Below are 20,765 nucleotides of genomic sequence, written 5' to 3'. Positions count from 1 at the left end.
TTTGTTCACAGACCCTCAGCTCCAGGTACATGTGAGGAGATCAACAGCCAATCTATCTTCTACCTGGACAGAGCTGACCTGTCACAGCAGGTGTCAGCTCCCTGATCATCTTTCCTACGTTTGGTACAATAACAATAAACCTGTTGGACAAAAAAAATACTTTCACCTCCGACACTTTAATGCTGAAGACAGCTATCACTGTGCTATAGAAGGACAGGAGCGTTTCCCTTCTCCTACAGTGTGTGAGTTTACTCCTCCTCATGAAGCTACAATAATGTGGAAATAGTTTAAATTTAAACTTTTAAGAAATAATACAGACAGTGTTTTGATTGTATTCTCATCCTGTGTGTTAATATAAACTATCCTTCAGACGCTCCAAAGCCTCCCTCTGTGTCAGCGAGTCCCTCTGGTGAGATCATGGAGGGCAGCTCAGTGACTCTGACCTGCAGCAGTGATGCTAACCCAGCAGCTAACTACACCTGGTACAAGAGAAGTGGAGATGAACAAGTTCAACGTCTCAGTGAAGAGACACAATTTGTCCTCAGCTCCATCCGGTCGTCAGACTCTGGAGAGTATTACTGCACAGCTGAGAATGAGCTGGGAAGGAGTTCAGCAAACATCTTTATTACTGTGACATGTGAGTGAAACACAGGTTATTAAGTGAAGAGATATTGAATCTGTCCCATTCTTTGTCCTTTACATTTTAAATGTGCAGATGTTGGTCGTTTGACTTCTGCCCGATAAATATTCTCAGACCATCAGCAGCACAAAGAGGAATCCACCCAGCGTCAGTAAAAACATCCATAAAGTTTTCACCATCCTCAGTAAATGTGAAAGATATTTCCTTCACTGTTCACATTCACGTGACGAGCAAACAGCTCTCAGCAGACAGACTGTGGTGAAAACAAAACCCTGCTCCTGTACACACGTCACACATACACCTCCCAGCAGGGGGAGCAGTGGCTCATTAACATTTTAGGAGACACGCCCACAAACAGGCCACTCTGAACAGGGCTCTTCACACGTTTTATGAAGAAAAAACACTAATTGTGGAAAAGGGTCATATTAAGTCACGTTTAAGTCCACGTTACAAACTGGACTATGGTTTGGAAATCTTTGGACATTCAGGGGAGTCTGGAAACAGTAGTGCAACAGGAAGTCATTGAAAACAACTCTCACTTAACAAGAAGAAGAATTTACCTGTGTCAGTTTAACAACTTTGCTGTTGTAACTCAGTGACTCCATTCACCTGAACACCTTTGACTTTAACACATCATATCATATATGTCCCCAAATGTTAAACACAATGTCTGTCATCTGTTATCATCATTCTGTTTTCACACAAACAGATGCTCCACAGTCCTCCTCTGTGTCAGTGAGTCCCTCTGGTGAGATCATGGAGGGCAGCTCAGTGACTCTGACCTGCAGCAGTGATGCTAACCCAGCAGCTAACTACACCTGGTACAAGGAGAACCGAACTCTGCTTCAAGGACCAGAGGGTGTTTATCATCTCTCCTCCATCAGCTCTGGGGACAGCGGGGTCTACTCCTGCAAGTCTGAGAATCAGTACGGACGGATCAACTCCACGTCTCTACACTTAGACGTCCAGTGTGAGTAGAAAACATCCACATGTCCATGAAACCCAGCACTGTCTCACAACCTTACAGAAGGTTCCTGGGTCCGCCCCCTTATCTGGATTCACACCAAACTTTACTGAGTTCTTCTCTGACCCGTTCCTCATCCTACCTCCAAGTTTCATGATAATCGACTCGGTAGTTTTTGTGTAATCTTGTTTAAAATCAACAACCAACAAACAAACAGACTGGGGTGAAAACATCTGTTGTTGCATAGCTACACTATATGACGTCATTTTCTAAACTCATAGTGACGACAGTCCCATCATATGATCATAGATTATTTTTTAATGTATATAAGCTTCAGGTCGTCTCTATAATCCTATTAGAGGCAGGAATACAGCAGAAGGCAGTTTTAAGGATGCATGATGTAAATCTCTAACTTCTTTGTGACATTACTTTTAAGTCATCTATCATTATATGATTTGGATTAATGTTCTGATCAGTATATGATTTCGTCTCTACTATTTATGGGAACATCTTTGAAAATGTGTCTTTTGGGTCAAATCTTTGCTCATCTTGACCTCTGACCTTTGACCGATCAGCTGAAAAGTTAATATTCACTATAATATTCAGTAAGTTTGGTTCATGTGTTGAGTTATTTTGTACATTCACACACACGGGCTGAAAACAAAACCCTAAGTACCTGCTTCGGTCTGTGCTGGAGCCCCGGTTTAATAATGATAAAATTAATATGATCTCAGAAGAATATTTTGAACAAATCTTATCTTTTGTTTAAATTCCTCTAATTAATATTAAAGACCACCACAACTGTATTTTAAAAGTCAAAACCTTCACATGTGTTTATTTACAATATGAAATAAATGAAATTGTTGTGAGCTCCTCTCTCAGGAAGTAAATATTTGCTAAATAAAATAATAACCCAACAGTTATATGAAATGTAACTGCGGAATTTTCTCAAATGCACAAAATAAAATACAGGGTCTCTTTAAATTGTTTAAATCGATCCTATGGATTCTCAATTTACCCTTTAACTCACTGACAAGGTTATATAAAATCTTTACCTTTCACAGTTCTCTGAATCAAAACAAAAAAAATCCTAACAACTTTAAATTAACTCACAAACAACACATGTGGACCAGAAATGATGAACTCGAGACTCAGTTGCAGGCCTGTAGTGATGCTGGGGTTCGGTGAGGCCTGAAAACTATTATGGCCACTTCACTCAGTCAAGAGCATAAAATAAAAGCACGTGCATTGTCACATCAGTTCAATACTCACAGGTCCAAACGAGGAGCAATAGGGCAATGACAGTCACAGATAGGGGTGATGGCAGTCACAATCCAAACACAGGCAGCACACAGCAACGAAAACCCGGGGTTAGAATAAACAGCAGAGTCCATCCACCAGCAACCATCTCAGGTTCTTTGATTACATGAACTCTGTTGAGCCATAATATCATCACGCTAAATCGTACTGACTTAACGTTAGCCCGTTTTAGCATTGAAAACAACAACAGTGCTAAAGCTATGACATCCAAAAACGTGATGCTAAGCTAGCGGGTGGCTAATTACATTACAGTTCGGTCTTTTTCCACTACAACATTAAGTTACAGCTCACAATTTAAGGCATACGCATTATATTTACCTTTGGCAGGTTACATAGAAGAGTAATATCAGGACCTCGATGACACCTCTTAAATGTTTACCACAGCATTACACTTTTCCTCAGGACTCCGGACAATCTGTCTCTCTCTAACTCACCTGCTCAAAGCATGCTGAGAAAAAGTTAGATTTCACATTAAAAGCATTCAAATCAATAAGTCTCTTGTCTTCTCAATCACAGAGCCTTTTAACCACACATTTATTTATTGATTTACTTTTTTAACTTTATATAGCTAAACTTATTAATTGTACATATTATATTTATTACATTTTATCCCGTATTTAACCTTATTTTAACTACTATTTTTAATAATATGAACTTATCTAATTATCATGAACTTTCTCTTTTAATACAACATTTGTTATGCTATTTTGAGATACATTTTATGCACTGTATCCTAATGGTTTTATACAGGGCTACATATATTTAAGAAGCACTTATCAAAACCGGAGATTAAAAAGTTCTTCACTTTGGTTAATGGATATTTATGTTTTACACCAGACGCTCCAAAGCCTCCCTCTGTGTCAGTGAGTCCCTCTGGTGAGATCATGGAGGGCAGCTCAGTGACTCTGAAATGCAGCAGTGATGCTAACCCAGCAGCTAACTGCACCTGGTACAAGGAGGACGAGGACTCACCAACAGCATCAGGACAAATCTTCACCATCACTAATATCACAGCTGAACATGGTGGAAAGTATCAGTGTGAGGCCCAGAACACACACGGACGTGGTAAGGCCACCTTACGTCTGACTGTTGGAGCAGGTGAGTCATGTGAAGTCCTAACACCTTCAAAGGTTCTGGAGCTGTGTATTGACTTTAGCCATTCTTTGTCCTTTACATTTTAAATGTGCAGATATGGGTCGTTTGACTTCTGCCCCATAAATATTCACAGTCAGACCATCAGCAGCACAAAGAGGAATCCACCCAGCGTCAGTAAAAACATCCATAAAGTTTTCACCATCCTCAGTAAACTTGAAAGATATTTCCTTCACTGTGCACATTCACATGACGAGCACACACCTCCCAGCAGGGGGAGCAGTGGCTCATAAAGAGTTTAAGAAACACGCCCACAAACAGGCCACTCCGAGAAATTCACTTCACTTCATTAGAATATAAACTGTCTTTATATTCAGTCAGAACATCGAGACAGGTTTAGCAAACATGACCAAAAGTAGTTTTTGTAAATGTTTCGTCCAGCAGCTTTAAGTATTGTTATTTGTGAAATGATAAAGTAAAAGTTATTTCATCATAGTTTTACCTGCATCATGGACATCAGCACTCATTGGATCAGCTGCTGCAGTTTTCCTCGCTCTGACTCTCCTCTCTGTGTTCCTACTGATCAGGTGAGCAAATCTGTTCCACTAAAGCCTTATACTATGAGTTCCTGAAAATCTGTTCTGTTATATTATATCCACTCCATTATTATGTATATTGTTTGTTATTTGGTTCAATTGATCAGAAAAAAGAGAAACTCTCATCAATCTGCTGATCCTGGGGACAGACTTGACCACAGTGAGCAGGTGAGACACACAGTTCAGCTTCAATCCTTTCGGTTTGTTCAACAGTTTTTGCTGAACTCTGACACTTGATGCTGCTCTAACTTTGTTGATTTGTAACTTGTGCTGCTTTAAATCTTGTTAAAGTTTGAGAAAGATTGTATTGATTGGTTCAGATATCTTTAGTGTGGAGCACTGTAATGTGGAGCAGATCACTATTGGGTGTGGCTGTGTAACACGTTGATTGTGCGTTGTTCTGTCTGACACTAAGTGTGAGTGAGACTGCTGTTTGTAGTCTGTGTCGTTGTGACAAATAAAGTCAGTGTTGGCTGCGTGTGGATGCAGCTCTATAATTAAAGGTTCATCGACAGAGCAGTTGTGTTCTTTCATGTCTGTATTTAGTGAGTATGTTGCCCTGTGACGTGAATTTGAGGTAATTGTGTTACGAGTTTGGTGAGATAGCGCTGTGTTGCATTGTGTCTCGTTGAGTAGGGCGCAGAGAGTTGTGTTGTGTTTATATCAACAATTTGCTGACAGATAGTTTTGGGCTCTACTGATTATATTGTGTGTAGCTCGACCTCTACTTAAATAATGTTACACAACTCGTTTTGACCAAACTTGGCTGCAGTACGTGAACATCCAGCTCCCTGATGTAGTCTTATCTGGACACAACCGATGTGACAGCACACACACAAGTGGCTCACAGACACACTAAGTGAGAAGTTTGTAGTGTTAGTGTTTGGAATTCAAACTGAAGACCTTCCCTCCTTTTGGTTTTTAGTAGAACAACATGTTTCCTGTCCTTGAAACACGTCCGGTGTAGAAGGAGGTGGTTTAAATAAATCAATAGCTGCTATAGTTGGACTCTAACGTTGTCCATTCTGCCACATGTTCACGATTAAAAAGCAAATTTGTGTTCGCAGCGTCTACACAATCAGTCTGAGGAAAACTGTGACCTCAACTACGCCAGTGTCCACTTCAGGAAGAGGGAGAAGGATCCCAGTGAACACAAGGAGGTGGAGGAGGTTGCGTACGCTTCTGTCAACTTTAACAGATCTGCCCGGAGGTGAGCAGCTCTTCATTCAGGACCATTATCCTCACTAACACCACAAAACATCATAAACAGAGATAAATCCTATAGAAGTCATTTGTTTTTACACTTTCATTTTCTTGTGTTGTTTAAACATGTGTATTTGTTAAAGGAGACATATTATGCTCATATTCAGTTTGATCATTTAAATTAATATTGTGACTTTAAAATGTTTATTGTTCAGAAAACCTCACTTTCCTCAGACTGTCTATTGCTGCAGCTCCTCTTTTCAGCCTCTGTCTCAAACATTTGGTTTTAGCTCCTGTCTCTTTAAGCCCCCCCACTCCTGATAATGCCCAGTCTGCTCTGATTGGTCACCCGGCCCACTCTGTTGTTATTGGTTAACCACTTCCTGTGTGTGTAGGAAATCCTCCACTCTCACTTTACGAGGGACACATTCAATCTTTTTGTCTGTTGGGTGTGTCAGAGGTGTTCTCCAATCAGCAGCGACTGTTTTAAAAAGGCAGTGACACAATGGATTCTAAAGTTCTCTCCAGATGCTGGTGTTAGAAGCTGCTGTTCCAGACGACGGAAGCAGTGACTGTGACATTCAGCCTGTATTGAAGCATTCAACACGTATTTTAACTCACATCATCTTCCTCCAAGATGTTTTCCACGAGAACACTTAGACTGACCTCCTCCGCTAACATTGATGCAACACTTCATAACACAATGTGTTCAACACACCACTGTTTACGTTTAAATACTGCTCATGCTACGTTTGCTACAGCCCTGGCTTCTGTCGATGATGCAGAGGTGTGGGCGGGGCTACTGGTGAGGTGTTTCAGGAGCTTCATGTTTTCTGTGGGGCAGAGGAGCTCGTTTTACCAGGAGAGGAGCTCAGACTTTGGGCTTTTTAACTTTGCAGAACTTTGAAAGTCAATATGTCTCCTTTAATGCTACGTCTCCATGACCTCCTGATCATTCATTAGTTTTATCTCCTTTCAGAACCAGAGCTCAGGACACTGGAGAGGATCCAGCTGCATTGTACAGCACAGTCCAAAAACATCCAGCTGTTTAGACCAACGTCTGGAAATCACCTGAGTCCCGATGGAAATATCTCAACAGCTACAGGATGGATTTGAATAGAAGTTCATTCAACTGTTCATGGTCCCCACAGGATGAATCCTTCTTTGGTGACAGACTCCAGCATCTTTGTTGAAGTGAATGTTCAGTTTTAAGTGACTTGTCTTGACAGCTAATGGATACATTTCCTGAGGATGAATCCAAACGACTTCAGTGACTCGACTTTTATCTGAAATATATCAGCAACTTGTAGAAGTTGTTAAAAACGCCACATTTAGCATGAATGAAAAATATCAAACATTTTATAACTTGCAGCTTCAAAAAATGAAAATATCTTTGGTGTGTGTCAGACGGTCGACAAACTGTAAACTTGTAAATAACTTTTCTATTCATAAAATTATCAAAACAAGCATTATTAGTTAGTTGTAGTGTGACACTGCTGCCACTAGATGGTAGTAAAGAGTTTTACTGATAAAAGCACAGAGAGGATTCTGTCCCTTTCTCTTCTTTCTGTTTCTACACTATTGTTTCCATCGTTTCCATCATCAGCCGATCAGGAGTTGAACTCATTTCCTCTGAGGACTGGAGGGAGCACGTCTCATGTGGATGTGAGCTGCTACTGACGTGATGAACGCCTTGAATGTGACGTTAACACAAAGTGAACTGCTGACACCAGATGAGCTGTGTTGCCTCTGGTGTCTGTTCAAAGTTTGCATCAGGCTCATTGATTTGACTTTAGTGTTTTGTGGTATCTCTCACATCACGTGTTAAACACGTGAAGAAGAAGGAGTTAGGTGTGTTTTAATCCACCATGTTCACACGGCGGCCATTTTCCTCTGACGTCTCTCTCAGGGTGTGAAGCTCGAATGTTGTTATGAACAGAATAATGTTGTACTGCTGTGATCCAGGTTTATAAGTTACACAAAAAAGATAATATATTATTACTTATTCTTCATTAGGATTATTGATTCATCATTATAACATTAGTTTTGATAATTTTAGTAGCATAATAAGTTAGTTTGCTGCACCTTTAGGAGACTGATGTTAATTATACTTTTTCTTCACAACATTCTTCATATTTTACTTTTTGTTGTCTTGTTTATTTAATTTGTTGCTCACTTACAACTTTCTCTTTTCTAACTTTGTGATGTACAGTTTAGCAACAAAGCAGATTTTTCTTTCAGGGATCATTTTTTGCTTTTTTTTATTCTGGTCATATATTTTTATTTTTGTTCTAATTTGCTCTTGTTTAGAAACACTTACGATATTTAAATCTCACTTCCAGTATTTCTTCTCCCTTTCGTTCGTCCTTTTCATAATAAAGCCAGTCAGACGCCATAGGAGACTTCCATCACTTACATATTTATTGTCTTCTTCCCGTGAGTTGAGCTGCTTGCGGGTCCCGCTGCAGAGACGAGGTGGATGAATGCTTGTGTGACCCTTGGTTACACTAGAATGAGTGTAAATGTGGATCAGGATGAGAGATACTAGGTAAACAGGAGCCCTGGACTTGAATATCAGTAACTAGAATTAACACCTGGATTACTTTGAATGAACTTCTATTAGAACACATAACCTGCAGTTCAAGTTTGATGGACAGTTAAAATACAGCATAAATTTACCCAAAATAATAGGACAAATAAATGAAAGGAAAAAAAAATGCACTTTAAAGTCCCTTCAACGTCCGTGAGTCCAGTCTTAAATGTCAAACTGGTGGATTGATCGTTGGGCCCAATCTGTCTTTGTACAGTGTCTGTCCTACCACACCGTGGAGTGAAGAGGAACATAGAAGTCTGAATCTCTCTCAAACATCTGTATGTTGGCTCACCATCCAGTGAACTGGAGTCTTGATTCTTCGGTGGATGTCCTCTCTGGCACCGGAGAATTTGTCTCTCACCAAAAACCTGAGTGTTGAATAGTGAGAGTCCCTGCACCTTCCAGCAGGTCAGCAGGGTGACCTCACACTTCCACATGATGTAACAGAATCTGAGCAGAGCAGGTAGTGTGCTTGTTGCTTGAGAAGCAAAATGGCCGACCGGATACAGATAGGTAAAAAAACTCTCCACAGAGTAGATTCACCAGAGAGGACGACTGGGTACCTCCCCCTACTGGCTAGAAAAGGTCACAGCAGGTCACTCAATGAGCCACTACAGTGTTATACAAAGTGAACAATCTCTTTCTCTCTTGCACTTATACATTATACAATATTGCAGCCTTAAGAATGTGTTTTAGCTGCTTTTCTAGTGTGGTCTACACTTTCCTGTGTGAATGTGTGAATATGTGGAGGCCTGACGTCTGGTTCAAGTCAACTGGAAGCTTAACGTATAGTAATTAAATTATGTCCAAGTTCAAAGTAGCAAAATAACAAACGATAATTAATGAAAATCATCAAACTGAGGATTTTAAATTTTAAATCCTTCTTTAATTTGTCTTTTTCACGTCAATCTTTATGCATCTTAATGAGACACAGAAAAGATTTTTTCAGTTTTTTACTTCAAGTCTCATTAAATTTGTATTTTTTGTGTCAGTTAGATGTTGTGATGTGGATGATACAAGTTTAATATGAACAGACACTAAAGTTGTTTCTCACACGTTTATCGTCTCTCCTCCATCAGCTCTGGGGACAGCGGGGTCTACTCCTGCAAGTCTGAGAATCAGTACGGACGGATCAGCTCCACGTCTCTACACTTAGACGTCCAGTGTGAGTAGACAACATCCACATGTCCATGAAACCCAGCACTGTCTCACAACCTTACAGAAGGTTCCTGGGTCCGCCCCCTTATCTGGATTCACACCAAACTTTACTGAGTTCTTCTCTGACCCGTTCCTCATCCTACCTCCAAGTTTCATGCTAATCGACTCAGTAGTTTTTGTGTAATCTTGTTTAAAATCAACAACCAACAAACAAACGGACTGGGGTGAAAACATTTGTTGTTGCATAGCTACACTATATGACATCATTTTCTAAACTCATAGTGACGACATTCCCATCATATGATCATAGATTATTTTTCAGACGCTCCAAAGCCTCCCTCTGTGTCAGTGAGTCCCTCTGGTGAGATCATGGAGGGCAGCTCGGTGACTCTGACCTGCAGCAGTGATGCTAACCCAGCAGCTAACTACACCTGGTACAAGGAGGACGAGGACTCACCAACAGCATCAGGACAAATCCCAGAACACACACGGACGTAGTTACACCACCTTACATCTGACTGTTGGAGCAGGTGAGTCATGTGAAGTCCTAACACCTTTAAAGTTTCTGGAGCTGTGGATTGACTTCATCTCCGAGTCAAACATCCTGCAACATTCCCTGTTCATCCATTGTGTGATTTCTCCAGGTGCTTGGAAATCAGCAGTGACTGGAACAACCACAGCTCTTCTCCTGGTGGTCATCCTCCTCGCTGTCTTCCTGTGGATCAGGTGACACAGTCACACAGTGACACTACTGAATAGACACATACAGTTCATGATAAGACCTCACCAGCAAGTGTGACTAGAGGCTGGATTTTCAAAATAAAAGCCCCCTCATGGTTAGAGGACAGAAAACTATTGCATATCACAAGAATACAAACTATCACAAACACACACAAAGTTCTGGTACACACACACACACACACACACCCACACACACAAACCGTACACACACACACACACACACCCTGACTCCTCTGCTCGCCTCTCTCTCTCTCTCTCTCTCTCTCTCACTCTATCAAACTGAACAGTTCCTCTCTCTCCCTCTCTCTCACTCTCACTCTCTCTCTCTCTCTCTCTCTCTCTCTCTCTCTCTCTCTCTCTCTCACTCTATCAAACTGAACAGTTCCTCTCTCTCTCTCTCTCTCTCTCTCTCTCTCTCTCTCTCTCTCTCTCTCTCCCTCTCTCCCTCTCTCTCTCCCTCCCCCTCTGGAGGAGTTTTCCAGTTCATCCAACTGTTTATTTCTTTCATCCCATCTAGAAGAAACAAGTCCTTCACACAACAACGTGAGTGCAGTGAGAGACCAGAAGACAGAGCGGAGGTGAATGAGTAGTTTCACTTCAAAGCTCTTGATCTCCACTCTTCAAGGCTGCCTCATTAACTGGTGGAGTTCTGCATCATTGTGATTTGATGAGAAGGATCAGACCATGAAGGTCTTCGGAGGTCATATTCCTTTACTCTAACAAAAACTGGTTGGAGGAGGCGCACAACTGAAGGTCAGTAATTCTAGTTAAGGAGTAAAATGTAAAGTGAATGTTTCATGATGGTGATACTGGGTTCATCTGTGAAGAAGATGAGCTGGTGACCAGCAGGGAAAAACAGAGCTCCCAGATCACTGCTGCCATCACAGTTTGATCAGCAGAGTAGGATCAGGCCCACAACAAAGAGAAACTCTCAGTACCCAACAGAGTTAAAGAGTAAGACACAGATTCCTGATCCCAGCTCGTATTTTACTGTACGACCAGATTTCAGCTGCGGCACACACACGACCAGCAGAGCAGCACCATGAGGTCCACTACGCCAGCGTCTGCTTCACCCAGAACCGGGCAGATGACCTCTACGCCAACATAGGTCGAGTTCAACCCCAGAGAGAAACTGAGGAAGAGGAGGAGGAAGCCTGTTCAACGCTGTGGATTTGACAGTGCAACAGGGTGAGAGTTGAGGAAGTTTCAGGTTTGGTAAGAACAGCCACTAAAGTCGTTTCTCACATTCTGTAAAATGAAGAAATTCAAAGTTTGTACAAACCACAGTTTAATGTAACACCATCGAGCTCAGCAAGCAGTTCAGTGGAAAGAGGAAGGAAGGTGGGTGTGTTTAACAGTTTAAATTTATCTTTCTCTTACAGAATCTGTCTTTATTCTCAGCCTCTTCTGTGTTGTAGGTAGACGTGTCTGTGATGTGACTGAGTTTCATCTTGTGCACATTATTTATCTGTGGACGTTTTTCTTGTTTGAAGTCACAGACGAGAGCAGCAGCTACTATGAGTGTAACTGCAGCAGCCATTGGATTTGTTGTCCTTCTTCTCACTGTGACAGGTACTGTACCTCTACATTCATGTTGTCACTCTATTTTACACTCTGACTTCTGATTCACCTGAAGTGAGTTTGAGAGAGAAAGTTAAAAATATAAATGAACCATTCATTCATTTTCAGATCAACACCTGTAAAGTGATGCAGAAAGAAAATATAGGAATGAATAATCATCAGTTTAATTGTGTATCTTTGTTTAGAAGTTTCTATCGTCAAGAGCTCATAATATAACAGAGTCTGAAACATGTTATTATTATTATTATTATGATTATTATTATCATCAGCATGACTGAGTTCCTCTCCTCTCGATGAGGACTTGTCATCAGTGTGTGGAGTCATTAGTTGAAATGCTATGGAATGCTGCTCATGGAAATGTGTTTCTTTTCTACAGAAACTAAAAAGTAAACTAAGTGTTCTCTGGTGTGGTTATGAATCTGATTGTCTGTGTTACAGTGGTACAGTGTGAGAATGGCTGGGATGTGAGTTACACTTCTACTGAGATCTGTGCCGTCAGAGGATCAACAGTGGACATTACCTGTACCTACACATACCCATCCACAGTTAATAACCATGATACTACAGTTCAGGAAACTTTCTGGTTCATTCAGGAGAGTAATGGGATTCACATTGATCTAAGGACTGATCCGGAGTATTCAGGTCGTGTGGAGAATCTCTGTGGAAACAACAAGTGCACTCTGAGAATCTCTAACCTGAGAGAGAGCGACTCAGCTGTGTACAAGTTCAGGTTCACAACAAACCAACCTACTGGGAGTTTAACTGGTTCAGCTGGAGTCACTCTGTCTGTCACAGGTAACATTTACATCTGAACATTCATTCATTTATTTCCTACATCTTGTTTGGTTCACTTGAGTGTGTCTGTGCACTTTTATATGCATGTGTGTGTTGTCAGTTTGGACTAAAATGAATTCCTTATTCTCACACACAGATTTGCATGTGCAGGTGAGCAGATCAGTGATATATGACTCTTATAACTGGGCAGAGCTCAGGTGTCAGAGCAGTTGTCGTCTTCCTGATCATCTGAACTACGTCTGGTACAAGAATCAACAGAAGATGGAGGAAGGAGCATCTTATTCACGTTATTTTCTTCGTACAGACAGAGTTTCCTGTGCTGTTAAAGGACTCGAGGATTTCCGCTCTCTGACAATGTGTGAGTTTAATCTACAGTATTTCACTAACAGCTCCATCAGCTGGAGTATTTGAGATAATGCATTGTACCATAACTTCATGTATCTTGAAATACTTTTTTCTGCATGGGGACATTGAACTATTGGGATTCTACTGTCAGTACTGACAAACTAGTGTAGCACTAGTACTAGTATTCTGCTTGTGTAAATAAAGACTGAAGACATGACTGTTCCCCAGAAGTGAAGCCAAAGCATTGTGATCGCCCCCTGGTGGCTGGCTGCAGTATAGAACATAATCCTGTCTCCTCCATGTTAGTGGGAAGGACATGGACCAAACTAAAAAGTCAAATACATTTTTCTCAAAGATGGTTTCTGTCATTTAAGGTCGTTCTTATCTCACTCTATTGTTCATGTTTCTCATAAGTTTGGTTTTAATTAGTAATTTGATGATTTTAAATTAGATTAAACTTCATGATTGACAGCTGAGGCTGACACAGGATTGGTCGAGCTCATATATGGGCGGGACCTTGATACTGTGGCTCCATCTCCGGATCACTACTGTGCAGACTGTGGTTCCAAATGTGAAAGATGGCAGCGTTGGTATCCAGGATATTTTGGCTTCATTTCTGGAGAGTGGGAGGAAGTGGAGACGTGTCGTCCATCTTTGGTCGACTCTGCACAAAAGACACAGATCATTTCCTCCATATTGACCAGTTTGCTCCATTATAAGAGCAACTTATACAAGGTCCCTCATGTTCCTCACCTCCAACAGTGTGTTTCTCCCTCACACTGAAGTCTAAAGGGAACTTCACTGTGTTTTATGTGAACTGAAAGTTTCCTCATCTTGGCATCGTCATCATCTTAAAATGAAAACCTGCCGGCTGGTGATTCACCAGAGATAATACATGGAGTTAGTTTTATAAATGTATAAGTTTATCTTCTGATTTTCTGATGTGCTCTGTGTTACAGTGGTATGGAATCAGAATGGCTGGGGTGTGAGTTACACTTCTACTGAGATCTGTGCCTTCAGAGGATCAACAGTGGACATTAACTGTACCTACACATACCCATCCAGCTGGAATCAACTTGATACTACAGTTCAGGAAACTGTCTGGTTCATTAAAGAGAGTAATGGGATTCACGTTGATCTAAGGACTGATCCGGAGTATTCAGGTCGTGTGGAGAATCTCTGTGGAAACAACAAGTGCACTCTGAGAATCTCTAACCTGAGAGAGAGCGACTCAGCTGTGTACAAGTTCAGGTTCACAACAAACCAACCTAATGGGAGTTTAACTGGTTCAGCTGGAGTCACTCTGTCAGTCACAGGTAACATTTACATTAGAGTCAGTTTGAAATGTTAGTGTGTATGTTGAAATAAAATCACATGTTTGTTCACAGACCCTCAGCTCCAGGTACATGTGAGGAGATCAACAGCCAATCCATCTTCTACCTGGACAGAGCTGACCTGTCACAGCAGGTGTCAGCTCCCTGATCATCTTTCCTACGTTTGGTACAATAACAATAAACCTGTTGGACGAAAAAAATACTTTCACCTCCGACACTTTAATCCTGAAGACAGCTATCACTGTGCTATAGAAGGACAGGAGCGTTTCCCTTCTCCTACAGTGTGTGAGTTTACTCCTCATGAAGCTACAATAATGTGGAAATAATTTAAATTAAAACTTTTAACAAATAATAAATAGATTGTTTTGATTGTATTCTCATCCTGTGTGTTAATATAGACTATCCTTCAGACGCTCCAAAGCCTCCCTCTGTGTCAGTGAGTCCCTCTGGTGAGATCATGGAGGGCAGCTCAGTGACTCTGACCTGCAGCAGTGATGCTAACCCAGCAGCTAAATACACCTGGTACAAGAGAAGTGGAGATAAACAAGTTCAACGTCTCAGTGAAGAGACACAATTTGTCCTCAGCTCCATCCGGTCGTCAGACTCTGGAGAGTATTACTGCACAGCTGAGAATGAGAACACAGCGTCTAAACGAGTCTTAATTAATGTGAAATGTGAGTAAATATTTTTCAAAAGCCGAGAGGTTTTGCACTTCTTCAAAATTCCAGAGGCTGCAACATTCTTCAAATCCATTTAAATCCATGTAAATCCAGATGCTCCACAGTCCTCCTCTGTGTCAGTGAGTCCCTCTGGTGAGATCATGGAGGGCAGCTCAGTGACTCTGACCTGCAGCAGTGATGCTAACCCAGCAGCTAACTACACCTGGTACAAGGAGAACCGAACTCTGCTTCAAGGACCAGAGGGTGTTTATCGTCTCTCCTCCATCAGATCTGGGGACAGCGGGGTCTACTCCTGCAAGTCTGAGAATCAGTACGGACGGATCAACTCCAGGTCTCTACACTTAGACGTCCAGTGTGAGTAGAAAACATCCACATGTCCATGAAACCCAGCACTGTCTCACAATCTTACAGAAGGTTCCTGGGTCCGCCCCCTTATCTGGATTCACACCAAACTTTACTGAGTTCTTCCCTGACCCGTTCCTCATCCTACCTCCAAGTTTCATGATAATCGACTCAGTAGTTTTTGTGTAATCTTGATTAAAATCAACAATCAACAAACAAACACACTGGTGTGAAAACATCTGTTGTTGCATAGCTACACTATATGTCATCATTTTCTAAAGTCATAGTGACGACATTCCCATCATAAGATCATAGATTATTTTTCAATGTATATTATCTTCAGGTCGTCTCTATAGTCCTATTAGAGGCAGGAATACAGCAGGAAGGAAGTTTTAAGGATGCATGATGTAAATCTCTAACTTCTTTGTGACATTACTTATAAATCATCTATCATCATATGATGGGGAATAATGTTCTGATCAGTATATGATTTAGTCGCTCTGCTGTTTGTGGAAATATCTTGGAAAATGTGTATTTTCAGTCAAATCTTTGCTCATCTTGACCTCTGAACTTTGACCCATCAGCTGAAAAGTTAATATTCACTATAATATTCAGTAAGTTTGGTTCATGTGTTGAGTTATTTTCTACATTCACACAATCTGGCTGAAAACCAAACCCTCAGTTCCTGCTTCTGTCTGTGCTGGCGCCCCGGGTTAATAATGATCATCTATATTTAAGAAGCACTTATCAAAACCATAGATTGAAAAGTTCTTCACTTTGGTTAATGAATATTTCTGAGTTGATTTCATGATCTTGCATGTTTTACACCAGACGCTCCAAAGCCTCCCTCTGTGTCAGTGAGTCCCTCTGGTGAGATCATGGAGGGCAGCTCAGTGACTCTGACCTGCAGCAGTGATGCTAACCCAGCAGCTAACTACACCTGGTACAAGGAGGACGAGGACTCACCAACAGCATCAGGACAAATCTTCACCATCACTAATATCACAGCTGAACATGGTGGAAAGTATCAGTGTGAGGCCCAGAACACACACGGACGTAGTAACACCACCTTACATCTGACTGTTGGAGCAGGTGATTGTAGCACTCTTCCTTTTACATTTATATCCCCCCCCCCCCCCATTTTCAATGCACCAGAACCTTAAACCATCAATACTCAGGATTTCCAGATGTGTCACAGCTGCATATTGCACATGAACAATACTGACTGACCAACAGCATCACCTGGCAAACTGAGTCATCAGTCTAACCACACTGCTAATGTCTCCTGTCTGTTGTCCAGGGAAGTCAGTGATAATCATGAATATCATCAGGCTGACTCTGGTGGTCATGCTGGTTCCAGTGCTTGTCTTGACTCTGTGGACGAGGTAAAACAACACAAATCCATCAGTTCACCCTCTGCTCTTTTACTGTCTTCTTCAAATGTCTTCAAACACTAGTTTCAGTGTTATGAAGTTCATTTTGTCAAATGTTGTGTTTGTTGTTGTTTTCGATCCAGGATGAAGAAAACTCTGAACTTGAAATCAGAAGTGAATGAAGCTGTGGAGATGAAAGAGGTGAGAGACAGTGAGGCCAAAAGAATGACTCCATATCACTGTTTTCATCTCACTACGTTAGAGAAAGAGATAAAACATTTCTTTGATCAGCTACTTTGTCTGAATCTGCCCCAACATGTAAAAGGTTCTTTCCATTGACAAACAAACGAATGGACAGGGGGCGCAACTAAGTTCAAACTGTTTTGAATGAACTGTGATTATTTGCAGGTTTCATGAATAAAGTCCAGTGAGGATTAATATTTTCTCATCTCTCCTCCATCAGTCACACAACTGTCCTGAGTATGAGAACGTTGCTGCTGCAGCACAGACAGAAGACACAGAGGAGCAGGAAGACCTGGTGTGAAGCATCAGGTCAGAGCCACTGGGACAAACAGAACCAAGATGGACGACTTCAGAGAACATCCGTACAAGAGAGTTTTACAGAAACCATCTTGTGTAGTTATTAAATACAGGAAGTCTGTCCAAGCAACAAAATATCTGAGTGCAAGCGCCCTCTGAACTATGTTGGAGGTCTTGGTGATGAGCCCTTGAGGCTGTGGTAACACCACGTGACTCATCTTGTGTCTTATATATGATTTTAATGTGTTTTTTACATGGATAATGAGTTATTATGTATGTATGTATGTATTATGTATTTTGGTCTTTTGTTTTCACTCCTTATCAACTTGTTTGTTAGTTTTTATGCAGAATAAACACAGAAAACTAAAAAACGATTTTTCACACAATTTGGGCAGGAATCCTGATAAAGGGGCGGAGCCAGGAGCCTGTTTGTGTCACTTTCTTTATAATTGTGAGACTGATGAAAACAGTCAGGATTATTTAGAGGACTGTTTTCTATGAGTGATTGAATTCTGATGCAGCTTGATTGAATTGAGGGAGATGAATTGATGGAGGCTGGCATGTACACACATAGACACCAAAGGGGCTTGAGCCACTGCCCTTTTCCTTCCTCGAGAGAAAGTGGCCTTTTTTAAATACATGAATATTATATTCCTGTTTGCTCACAGCTTCCCTGTCAAACAAATATATTGAAATATAGTAAATAATCTAAATATCCGGTGGGGAGATTAGACTAGTCTCTGAACCCTCCCTCTCTCCACGTCTCCTGCACAGAGCTGAGCACTGGAGCTGTGGACATTTCTCTGTTCTTAGAAGCATCGCGACTCGGACTCTGAATAATTCTAACAGCGCTGCTCCAGGACAGACACTTGTTAAAGATTCGGTCTGTGTCAGAGTCTCTGTCGGAGTCTGCTTCCTCCTCACTCCTCCTCTGACCTGCGCTCACTTTGCACTTTAACATTAAACACCAGCACTGGTCACAAGTTATCAGGACACCTCCAGGACTGATGTTTACTTTGTGTTGGTTTGATTCGCTTTAGAGTTCATGAGATCATGATCCGACATCATCGATCAGAGTCATGATCCGACATCATCGATCAATAACTAAATACATGTGGTTATCAGTTTGTGTGAAGAGGGACAGAGACCATCACACGCACACACACACACACACACACACACACACACACACAGACACACACACACACAGATTCCGATGTAACACAGTGTTTTAACTTCTTTGCTGCAGAAGAAGCGACGCCCCGTTCCTCCAGGAACATAAATATAAATTCAGAAGGTTTTTATAAAGTTCAGTTCTAAATGTGATGATTAGAAAACATCAGAGGATCAAAGTCACTTGTTGACCTGCGGAGTAATGGCCTCAGTGCAGTGGAGCTGCTAAGGGGGGCCAGGTGGGGCCTGGCGGGGCCACCTTGATACAGTTAAGCCAATAATCAGAGTTTGTCCTTTTAACCCATAGACTCACTGTTGTAATGGAAATCCTTATTTTGTAAGTTAAAGCACAACTGTAAGAACAGTAACAGTCTGTAATACTTTTTAAAGCACTTTCTAAAATAAAACTGATTTCATATTTGTCTGACGGATTTAATTAACTGATGAATAAGCAGCCATGGGACATTGTGGATGTGGAACACTTTGACTTTTAGTTTTCACAATACACCCAGACCACAAAGTGGATCCAACTTGAGAAAGGTAAGTAGACTTGTAACATGAGGTTAAAAGAAAGAATAATTCAACATGATCTTTTAAGTCCAGTCTCAAGAAAATAAAAAAAGTGTTTGATTCACTGTCAGGCTGCAAAACTACTCTCTCTGTTATTTGCATGAAATATATTTCAATAAGTTCAGGCATCATTTCCAAAGTAAAAGAACATTTCTTCATTTTAAAGAGGGGATTTACTGGTGTTTGTCCGTTCGTGCATGTTAATAATGTCAAGAGGAAGGAAGCCAGGCTGTTAACTGATCTATTTCTATCTCTCATCGTGTCTGGCTGACAAACATCATTTCTCAAGAGTGGAATCTAGCTGCTGATGAGGCTTCACCACAGAGACGTGAGAAGCAACGGTGGGTTTGAGAGAAGCAGCGAGTTGCTTTGTCATCTTCCTTCTTTCTGTTTCAGGTACATCTACATTTCCTGCATTTCCCCCCTGTTCTCTCTCTCAAACTGATACAGTCTCTCAAACCAACAGTCAAGCACTAAGCACACTTTCATGTCATCACAGTTTGATCAGCAGAGTAGGATCAGGCCCACAACAAAGAGAAACTCTCAGTACCCAACAGAGTTAAAGAGTAAGACACAGATTCCTGATCCCAGCTCGTATTTTACTGTACGACCAGATTCCAGCTGCGGCACACACACGACCAGCAGAGCAGCACCATGAGGTCCACTACGCCAGCGTCTGCTTCACCCAGAACCGGGCAGATGACCTCTACTCCAACATAGGTCGAGTTCAACCCCAGAGAGAAACTGAGGAAGAGGAGGAGGAGGCTGAATACAGCGCTGTTCGATTTGTCAGTGCAACAGGGTGAGCAGCTCCACACAGGAACATTTTCATCACTTCACTTATTGAGGTTAAAAACTGTGGGTGTGAGTGGTTTATTCTGCCTTCACAGAACAAGACGTGAAGAAGAGGGGGACGATTCATCTGCAGTGTACAGCACAGTCACCAAACACTGAAGAGACACAACGTGAATCTGTTGTTTATACGTGGATTTTACATTATCACTGTTGGGCCAGAGCCCAGCGGGGTGCCACCAGACACTGGAGCCGAGAGGAACAAAGGGTTGTTAAACTTTGGGCGGGAAAACATCCTCCTGCAGGCTCAAGAATCTCCCCCTGGTGGTGGAAAAATGTCCTGGGGTTTTCCCAGAAACCCCTGCTCAATTCCAAGCCCCGCCCACTCAGATCCATTTCTGACACTCAATTGGCTTAAAGCCAGCATCATCCTATGACCAACTCCTCAAGGAGGAGGACCTCTCAGGTAGAACAAAACCACATGAACCCCAAATATCGCTGCCATTTTACCCTGCTCTGAAGACAACACCAGGCCCCCTTCGGGGCCTCCCAGCTGATTTAGTTGCTAAAGGGGGCAATCTTAACTTTTAGTTTATCAGCCATTTCTTTCATTTCTTTCATTGTCTTTTATCTCAGTCGACGTTTTTATTTTCAAAAGGACTTTTGCTCTTTTAACTTGAAAAGACCAAACAGGAAATTGCACGTGGAACAATCTCAGACTCAGTTTCACTTTCCCCACAGACCTTATTTTTCTTTTCCCAACGATCTACAAACGGCTTCCACAGCCGTCCCCTGCAGAAGCGCGAGATTCATTCCGCTGAGGAGCACGAGCTCCACATCCCTGAAGAAGAAGGACGACGTTCATCCCATCGAAGCAGCACGAGCAAATCCGCTGTTTGTCCGGTCCAGCGGCCGAAGACCGCTTGAGAGACC

At 41.7% G+C, this 20,765-nt stretch overlaps 1 protein-coding gene and 1 long non-coding RNA gene across 5 annotated transcripts in view; both read left to right on the top strand.

The window, feature by feature from the left end:
- The window catches only part of LOC128437415 (limbic system-associated membrane protein), a 61,975-nt gene extending 41,932 nt beyond the window's left edge, over window positions 1-20,043 (top strand). For 2 of the 4 annotated variants that reach the window (XM_053419567.1, XM_053419564.1), the window contains exons 4-5: window positions 19,655-19,842; window positions 19,931-20,043. In XM_053419567.1, the coding sequence (XP_053275542.1) occupies window positions 19,655-19,842; window positions 19,931-19,994 (252 nt within the window). In that variant the 3' untranslated portion in view covers window positions 19,995-20,043. Of the gene's footprint in view, window positions 1-11,309; window positions 12,219-19,654; window positions 19,843-19,930 lie in introns of those variants that run through there. The other 2 variants (XM_053419571.1, XM_053419572.1) reach the window with 1 other exon arrangement.
- LOC128437423 (uncharacterized) lies at window positions 12,347-15,635 on the top strand. Its single transcript, XR_008338208.1, has 5 exons — window positions 12,347-12,683; window positions 12,820-13,041; window positions 13,988-14,647; window positions 14,761-15,036; window positions 15,136-15,635. It is a non-coding gene; the product is annotated as an uncharacterized LOC128437423 (long non-coding RNA).
- Window positions 20,044-20,765: the final 722 nt, after the last annotated feature.

The sequence above is a fragment of the Pleuronectes platessa genome, chromosome 3, assembly GCF_947347685.1.
Source record: "Pleuronectes platessa chromosome 3, fPlePla1.1, whole genome shotgun sequence".
Taxonomy (NCBI): Eukaryota; Metazoa; Chordata; class Actinopteri; order Pleuronectiformes; family Pleuronectidae; genus Pleuronectes; species Pleuronectes platessa.
This window is presented reverse-complemented; position numbering and strand designations above follow the sequence as displayed.